Source organism: Schistosoma mansoni, chromosome 4 (genome assembly GCF_000237925.1).
Source record: "Schistosoma mansoni strain Puerto Rico chromosome 4, complete genome".
NCBI classification, from domain to species: domain Eukaryota; kingdom Metazoa; phylum Platyhelminthes; class Trematoda; order Strigeidida; family Schistosomatidae; genus Schistosoma; species Schistosoma mansoni.
In genome coordinates this window covers 15,362,913-15,372,244 of record NC_031498.1, presented here as the reverse complement: position 1 = coordinate 15,372,244, position 9,332 = coordinate 15,362,913, and the positions used below count along the sequence as shown (strand labels likewise).

General features: G+C 34.1%; 1 protein-coding gene across 1 annotated transcript in view; it reads right to left on the bottom strand.

The window, feature by feature from the left end:
* Positions 1–9,332, bottom strand: part of Smp_153930 (invadolysin (M08 family)) — a gene marked incomplete at both ends in the record, with an annotated part of 21,569 nt that overhangs the window by 4,500 nt on the left and 7,737 nt on the right. The window contains 5 exons of the mRNA XM_018796955.1: positions 652–762; positions 2,340–2,416; positions 3,789–3,896; positions 7,365–7,458; positions 8,801–8,922. Of these exons, the coding sequence (XP_018652044.1) occupies positions 652–762; positions 2,340–2,416; positions 3,789–3,896; positions 7,365–7,458; positions 8,801–8,922 (512 nt within the window). The remainder of the gene's footprint in view (positions 1–651; positions 763–2,339; positions 2,417–3,788; positions 3,897–7,364; positions 7,459–8,800; positions 8,923–9,332) is intronic.

The following is a 9,332-nucleotide window of genomic DNA, read 5'->3' as shown; positions in this document are numbered from 1 at the left end:
CTGAGATTTTACAAATATATTATTCCTATTTAATGTCTTACATCAACTCGGCGCCCAAATACTGTGAAACTATTCGCTCTAATTTAGGCGGAAGTTCTTATACATGAATTCTTAATATCTTTTTTCAACTTATCTGAATTTTGTAAAAAAAAATATGTTGGGATGACCCTGCAATTTTCTCGCAAGCGACATAACAAGCTCAGGGGTCATCAAGGAGCATTTCAACCAATCAGCGATTAATTAGAAGTTATGTGAAGTTATGTTACTAAAATAACGAAAATGAAAAAGTCACATGTGGAGATCCTGATTGGCTGATTTATACACTGCTACTATGTTTAGCAGTATTCTAGAATTTTCGGTAAAACTCAAGGACTCTTAAATTACTATAAAATCCCTGTATTTTCTGTACATAAATGAACCCTGTAGTAAAGTGCTTCCCATACACTTTGTGCCTTTTCTCTGGTCTTCAAGTCGCGGAGTAGTTCAAGCTTGGGGGTACGGGACTAGCTTAGGGAAGCGAATATAGCGTTCACAATCGGCCAGACGTAACAAAATAAGTCCAGGACATTTACATTCCTAATTAAAAGTCATGAATTCATACTTTCCACTGACCATAAAAATACAAACTGTAGAAAATATCACACTAATTACCGGGATCTTTTTAAGGCCATGTATTCAGAACAACTTTTTGTAACAAAGTCACATCCTAAATTTTTTCCCCATTTCCAGTCTTGGGCCATCTGGAAATCAACGTCATACCACCTGGTATAAGGAATAATAAAACAGAAATGTAATACTGTCAAAATAATAAACAAGCAAATAAAGTTCATTTGTGATATGCGCTACTGATTTCGACAGATATAAGTAGTGTGTATCGCCAATCAAAAGTGAAATGCCTGGTGGTAGAAGTTTAAGAAGATTGGAGAGAAGAGAACAAGAACAGAGAATGATTTGTGTGGGAATGAAGGAACAATCAAGTTCGAGACAATTGATTGACATTTCGCAAATGAAGTATTTACTGTATGATTCTTAGACCTTACTAAGATATTCTGTTGTGTTGCGTTGGAATAGACTTACTTGTTCCCGACTTGTGTTCTCGTTAGCAACACATTTATATAGGACGTAAGAAATAAAATCTACATATCCCTTAAAATTACTTTATAACTTAACAGAATTATGAAGCATATAAGTATTTCACAAACGATTTAGAACACTATATTTTCCTAGTTGAGTCTGAAAAATTACTGTTAACCCGTCAAGACGTAAGGTAACCTGAATAGCTTGGATTCACCTCCTAGTGCTAAATAGTATCATACTGAACTCAAATACTTGATCGCTGACTATGACTTTCTCCGGACTTTATAACATACAATATACCTCATCATTATGTCTTGTCACCTGAAAGACTGAAACTTGAAGACTGTAAACATCAGAAAGTGATGAACAAATACATGATTATGGATAATAAATCCCAGACTATCCATACCAAAATGGTTGTAAGTATTTCATGTAGAGTGAGATAATGAAAGTGTAAACATTAAACATTGTGGAAGAGCACTGCGGTTAATTTTAAGAAAATCATATAAATTTCGTGTAACTCTGAAGTGTTTACAGCCAATATATGGTTCTTTAAGCACAATGGTTTGTAATCATAAGTCCATCTTAGAATTAACGAATTTACTGATCAAGTAACTGAAGCATACTTTCACATCGACCTCTACCTCAAGATTATTTTACTTACTATAACAATAGTTTCTGTCATAGACAGTTATCAACTAAAGGATCAATGAAGATTAAACTATTGCTTATCCTAGATTTATACGTTAATTGTGTTTGATTAAATTTAAAACCTTCCGGTTTCAAGTTAGGTATAAATCCATTATATTACTAAGTAAAGATTTTATGATCCACATTTTTTTACTTAACTCTTACTGATGCATAACAATCACCCACTTCTATCTATGATCTCTATTTTATCCTGATTATGACTAAATTCAATAGGACATGGCCTCTTGCTGTAAATTCGATAGTTTCCACTCAAAACTAATCACAATATTTTTATCTAGATAATAATTATCTATCACAGAATATTATCAGTTCGATAACTGTTGAAATTGCATTTGGTAACTGACAGTCTTTATATTCTTCAAATTAAAGTATATCAGGAAGGATTTGCTATTTTTATAGCCCCTTATTATGTTTTAAATGAATGAATAATACAAGGAAATACAAAAGAATTGATTATTTTTCTTTATTTAAACTGTACCAAATTAACGCAACATGAAAACTATGATCAAACGAGTGGTTACATTTACATTACCTAGAAATTATTCACTCACCCAGAATCTTGGAAAACTGATAATGTTAGCCCTGAAATAGTTAACGATAGTTCAACACTTCCTGACATAAGTTCATCCTGAAGAAAACAGCACATTAATACTTTATGTACATAAATTTAATTGACCCAAATTAGATGAAAAACAAAATAAACTGCAACAAAGCTATCCATGTATGACATTTCTATATTCTTGATATACATGGAATAGGAGCTCTGTATGCTACAAAATGTTCTTTTGCTAAGTGAATGTTTACAATAGAAAAGAAGTTTAATGGATGCTTGTGCAAACAGTAATTAATTTCATTATTTCCTAGTGGATGTTATGACTGCAGACTGTTTTTACCAATATGGTTAATGATGATTACCACAGTAGATTAAGTGTGGATTCAATGAATTAGTACGAACTCACTTATTACGAGTTCATAAACATCTATTTTAAATTAATATTAACATACATAAAACTTCATCTTATGCTTTGCCACAGTTCATTCAAACAGATATCTACAAATACAGACATTTTAATGTTGTTTGTTTATTATAATCCATTACAAAAATGAAAGAACATTAAAATTATGACATCGGTAAGAATAAAGTGGTCGTTTGTTGAAGGCTATGGATTCACGAATTTAACAATAGTTGATAAAATTTAACTTATTTTCCACACAGTTATAATACAACAGATTCGTGTATTCGGCTTTCAGTCACGATTTCAGTGTACTAGGACTATTGATACCACCTATCTGTCTAAGACGAAATAAGTTAAGCCGGATCTGAACCTCCAATCAAATAGTTCACATCATTTTGCTTCGGCCGCTACAACACGTTTCCTGATCTTCTGGATAAAGAAAAACTTGGACAGTATTTGACCAAACAAACTTGTTGCAGTTAACTCAGACATAAACATTTTTTTTATTCTAACAAGATTTAGGGAAAAAACTAAACGACCACTAATCAGCCTTAAGGATTACAGTTAAGTATGGTATAATACTCATGCTTATCATTTCTATGTCAAAGACTATGACAGACATGATCTCACGAACAGCTGTGAAATCTACTTTTAACCTGAAACATATGACACTAGAAATTGTTAATGTCTGTCTGTTAATGTCATATATTTATTCAAGTGGATTTTAGTAAATCATTTAATAATGTCACACCATCGATTACACTTATTTACGTTAAAGTCAACTCGTTTATTGATAAAAAAAAACAATAAGATTCCCTGTACATTAAGTATTCGCCACAAACAGTATTCAATAAAATTTAAAACGGATTAACATTGTATTCATGAATTCCAAGAAGGACCATGATTTTCAAGCATTTATATGAGGTCACTTGACCAAACGGGCTTCATTAGAATAATGATTATCTAATACTTGATTGAACAAAACTATCAGTTTACTGAGCATGCATAAATTGAAAGCGAAAACCTCATTCTTTTTCCACTTACATTCACAACTCTCTTCTCAAAATGTGTTAAAGCTGTGGCACCACTGCCTTCATTTTCAAGATCCACACCGTCTAAACTTGAGCAGTTGAAATGACTTCTGGCAAATTCCTAAAGCAAAAAGTATGTTTTATTGAGGTCATGAACCGATCCAAGACAGAAAACAATTTAAAGTGTGAAAGCACTGGATGACTATATCTTCCTTATATGGAGCTCTTCAACAGTCTCATGAACGATCCCACCACTGGAGGTCGAACCCAGAACTTTCTATCCAGCACACGAAGGCTTGAACGCTAGACCACTGGGTTGGGATCCAAAGGATTAAAAGTATTGTAGTGAACAATAAGACGAGTGGGGACAATCGAATGCATTTGACATAAAAATTACAGACTATCTCACTAAAATCAGACAACCATACAGTAAACAGTTAATTTGCAATCTACCAATCAGTTGTCTCAATCTTGACCGTTCCTTCTGCAAATAACAGTCCATCGTCTCCAATTATTATTGTTTATGCATTTTCAAACCAACTGCGTTGCGTTCCCGTTCTTTCGCTATCGATCTTCTACTGAAATATATACACTACTTGACCATCGTCATATACTACTTATGTGGATGTAAACAACTCACACTACAGTATAATTTCGATCAATCTGTCATGTCATGTGACCATCTACTGTTGTTTCGGTGAGTACCTTCCTCACACTTTACACGGTTAAACTCCACTGGCCAAGGCTTCTCAGCAAAACTCCGGAATTTCGTTCTAATGGACATGTTTCCAGTGCTTCCAGGTTTTTGTTTGTTACTAGCTTTGATGCGCTCATGATTGCAGTGAAATTCAGTAATCTGCACAATTCTCATACTAAAATATGTGTATCTCATTATCAAGAGTAAATATAAAATTCAGCTGTTGACTACAAAAGGTGTTTCTGGGGATTCATTTTATTTTCATATGGGCTCACCAATATCTGGAGCTGAATTATTTAAATGACTGTTTTCATAATAAAATGACACTAGTTAAAGCATCAGTGAACACCGAATGACTATCTCGGAATTTCATTTCAACAAACTCATGACTGCATACGAAATCGAAATCAAAACTTTTAAACTGTTTGACTATTGTTATAAGTTTAACTTAATTATTTAGTGATCTCATATCCTCCATAAGACCTGTAGCCCTTAGGTTTTGTTTCATGTAAGGTGATAAAACTGTACCCACGAGACCCATGAGACGAACCCAAAGCAGCAGTCAACCAACGCAGGTCAGCCTTCGACGAGAATAGACTACAACAGCTATTAACAGCATGCGATTTGGGAGATAGGAAACCATCACAACTATTACGATACATTAAGTAATCGGTTAGCCCATATAAATTAAATGAAGTATTGAAGCAAATGTGGTTACAACGGTTGTTTTAAAGCGTGAGGCAGATTCTTGTGTTTCAGGAAGATCAATTATCCTGGGTGATCTGGCAGATACTGCAGGTAAAATGGTGAAAGTTTACTCAAATCACCATAGTGTAAACATATTAGCGGCTACTGACGGAGCGAGTACTAATGTAATAGCTGCACTTCAACAGCAGCTGCTCGACTTGTCTAATAAACTAACAGCACTATGAACAGATGTATCCCTTATTCATGCGAGACGTGCTAGGTCATCCTCTAGGAAAACGCTACTTCTCAAACAGAGCTCTAGGTCACCTAAACCAACCGTAGGAGTCTGTTGGTATCGTCAGAAGTATGGCACCAAGGAACAGAGATGCACAAAACCGTACAAATTTACACCGTACAGCAATGGGAACTATGGAAACGTGCCAGCCAGGCAGTAGTGGGGGCTATTGTTTTTGACCAACCGACAAGTCATCTTCTGCACGTTAGGGATAATATTCCTGGTACTGAATTTTTAGTAGACACTGGAGCAAAAATTGGTTTAATTCTGCTCACATTATCACAATGGCAAACCAATTCAAGTAGCAAAGTGTTAATTTTGACTGCCAACGAAACCACCATCCAAACTTGCTTAAAATAGTCACTAAAATTAGGTCTAGGGCTCTCCCAATGTTTTTCACGGATTTCCATAGTAGCACAAGTAAAACAACCGGTTCTTGGGGCTGTCTTTCTCAGTGCTTATAACCTACTGGTAAACATAAACGAAAATGAGCTTACAGATGCAAACACTCGTCTACAGGTGAACGATAAAACTGCTAATACTGAGCTTTATAGTATTCACGTTGTAAAACCGACAAACAATCTATTTCTCGGTGTCATATCCAAGTATTACAACAGCCAATTACCAGAGCGACCGAACGTCGCACCACACAAGGCCGTAAATAACTACCACGGTTCAACTAATTTGTGTGAGATCGCGTAGACTACCCCCAGATAAGTTGCAGATCACAAAAAATGAATTCGAACACATGACGCAGTTGCGCATCACACGACAAACCAGCAGCCCATATGCTTCTCCAGTACACAAGGTGTCCAAGAATAATCATGGTTGGCGTCTATGTAGTCAGTATCGTCATTTGAATGGCCAGATCATTGCAGACAGATATCCAGTTACCCATTTACACGACTTTTCTTTCATGTCACGCGGAAAACATGTTTTTTCTAAGGTGAACCTCGTAAGAGTATGGTGTGTGTCACTTATACGGACATAAATACGTGGTATAAACCAGGAATTGTAAGTAGGATTATTGCCAGCAGTAGAGGGGAATGAGAAGAATAAAACAAAGAACATATGGAGTAAGAACAGAGATGGGAAAACGATTGAGTTTGTAAAGAGCAATTCAAGGAAGGTGTGCAAGTGGTGTAGTCAATGTACTTCAAGGAAGGTGTGCAAGTGGTGTAGTCAATGTACTGTTTTCATATTTTACAAATACAGTGTGTAACTTGGTACAACATAAGTGATTTTTCCTGTAAATATCACCGTTCTTAACAATGGCATACCATCGAATTCCGGTGACACCTGAAGATATCATAAAATCGGCCACCACATCTGTCAGTCAGTTTGAATTTTTGAGGATGCTATTCTGACTAAAAAACGCAGCTCAAACATTACGATGACTCTGGGAGAGCAGCTATATAGCACGTTCGAAACCTCACACTATCAGTTTCTTATATTTATCATAATATTGTCTTAATCTCACGCTCATTTTACTTCTGATCATTGTCAATTGCTTTCATTATTAAATGCTAATGCATTCTATGTGTTTATAAATATAAAGTTTTGCCAATTATTCTGATATAATTAATGATCCGTAACTTATCTATTGAACCAATATATATATATATATATATATATATATATATATATATCCCTTCTTTTCATATCGAATTATAAATACATGGGAATATATTTGTTTAAATGGGTAAATATGATTATACAAAATAGTTATTTACTGGCATAAAACTTGTCTTTTATAATCAGTTTTACTGTAATATTGATCCTACGTATTTCAGAAAAATGTATAATATTGGTAGAATATGTCAAGTGTTTCTGTGAAACAGTGAAGGATTTTACAGTGATTACTAATGAATATTAAGAAAAGGCGACAAAAGTTAGGGCAAATAACATACCAAGGTTTTTGGAAGAACAAAGGCTCCTATTTTCCGTGTCGAAGTAACCATTGCGGATTTCCAAGTACGAGTGACTTCTCTAAGGACATTATTACTAAATTAAAGAAAATAATATTTACAAGATGGTGGCTCCCTAATGTTATAAATAGCCAAGCTATATGTTACTTAAAGAATTGGTTATTTTAATATTATCCTATTCAGAAAAATGTAGTGTAAATTATGACAGAAACCATTATCATTAAAGTTATGATATTTGAGGACAACGTTTTGACAGTCTTTCTTGACGTATGTACATGACGTATGAATTACCTATATATAGTAATTTTATTACAAGTTCCATAGAATAAATGAATTGTGATTAGTAGTTGGATCCAGGACTCCTGTTTCATCCTTTTTGAGACTTGTCAGCTGGATGTATCTACATTCTGGTATTGATGCTCTCGTTGGAACTCTAACACAGTGCCTTTCAATCCCAACGACTAACGCGCCACCCATTGAGCTGATAAGTCCTTATATCGACCAAATTATTCAATCAGTATGATAACCTTATTAGTATCAACAAGAGCTTGATTTATTATATTGTTAATATTTAGGGTCGAAAGATTGATCAGAAATTCAATCCTTAATAACTCACTGAGTTTAAAACAAGAATAAGACTAACGTTTTGTTCTCCATAGTTTTGATAGTTGTCCGTTTTGGGGTCAGTTAGCAATTAAAAATATCTCAAAATTTGACAAAATAATCTAACTCAGATTTAAAAACATTCTTTCTCCTATACTACTGTAGTTTTACAATGGTTCATAGCTAAAGGTGCTTTGAGGATTCTAGCAAATTATTTTCTAAGACGCTGATCACCAAATCAATGGTTGTTGGGCATTGCCACTGAATTTTGCTTAGGTTGGCAAAAGCTGATTATTTGTTCTTTGTTTATTTACTAATGACTGTAAATTGTATTGTTATATAAGTACCACAAATGCTAAATCCACATCTTTGATGAAGTAAGAATATATATATATATATATATATATATATATATATATATATAAAATACTAAAGTATTGTTTTATTTATGTCTCACTACATGTGTATGCGACTGTTGCTGATTGAAAGTTGAATCTAACTACTAGTTGGGAAACTAGTCGATTTTAAAAAATTATACATTACTTTTTAGTAGAACATGTAATCCATTGAGATTTATTCATGAATATCCAAAACTGGTTATTAGTTGAAATGAATGACTTTCCGTATTGATGCCTCGAAATATAATCTTTTTTTCATGTTTAGTAAAGTCAGAGCTGTCATTTATAGAACGGGCATTATCAAAACACTAGAAAACCGATAACTTTCTCTATAAAAGTTAATTCAAGGATTTTTAAAGTGTTTTTTAAGAGTTGAAATTTATTCAGTGGAATCACTAATTATCGTCAATGACTTACCTAGGAGCAAATATTCCGAACTCACCCCTCGGAGTACTTGGCATTCCTGTAACGGGATTACGTGGCGTTCGTGGCTTGCCATAATCGTCACGATAGAAAGGGTAAAGATTTCTGTTAAAGCCCTAAATATGAAAGGAATTCTGGATCGTTTATCTCATTCATTTTACAGATTCGGTTAGTTGCGAAAGAGGGACTTCATTTTCTAGCCACAACCCACGTACTACGTTAATAAGAATAACTAGTTAGAAATTAGTGATTATTAAAAATTAATTTTATTACTAGTGAATATTTTATTTAATTGTTTCATTTTATTTGAAGCATCTTTGAAATTATCGGGAATCAAACCGAGAACACTTGAATCTAACAAGAAAAACATCACTTTTGAGTCCAAGTCAAGTAATTTTACGTTTCCCGTTGAATTTTCGATCTGTTGTCTACATAGTAAGCAAAGATGGATAGTGGCTAAAAAACTGAAACTTGAGGCAGGTCTCTCTTGCCCTGCCTGAGTAGGACAGACGCGCCCACTCCCCAG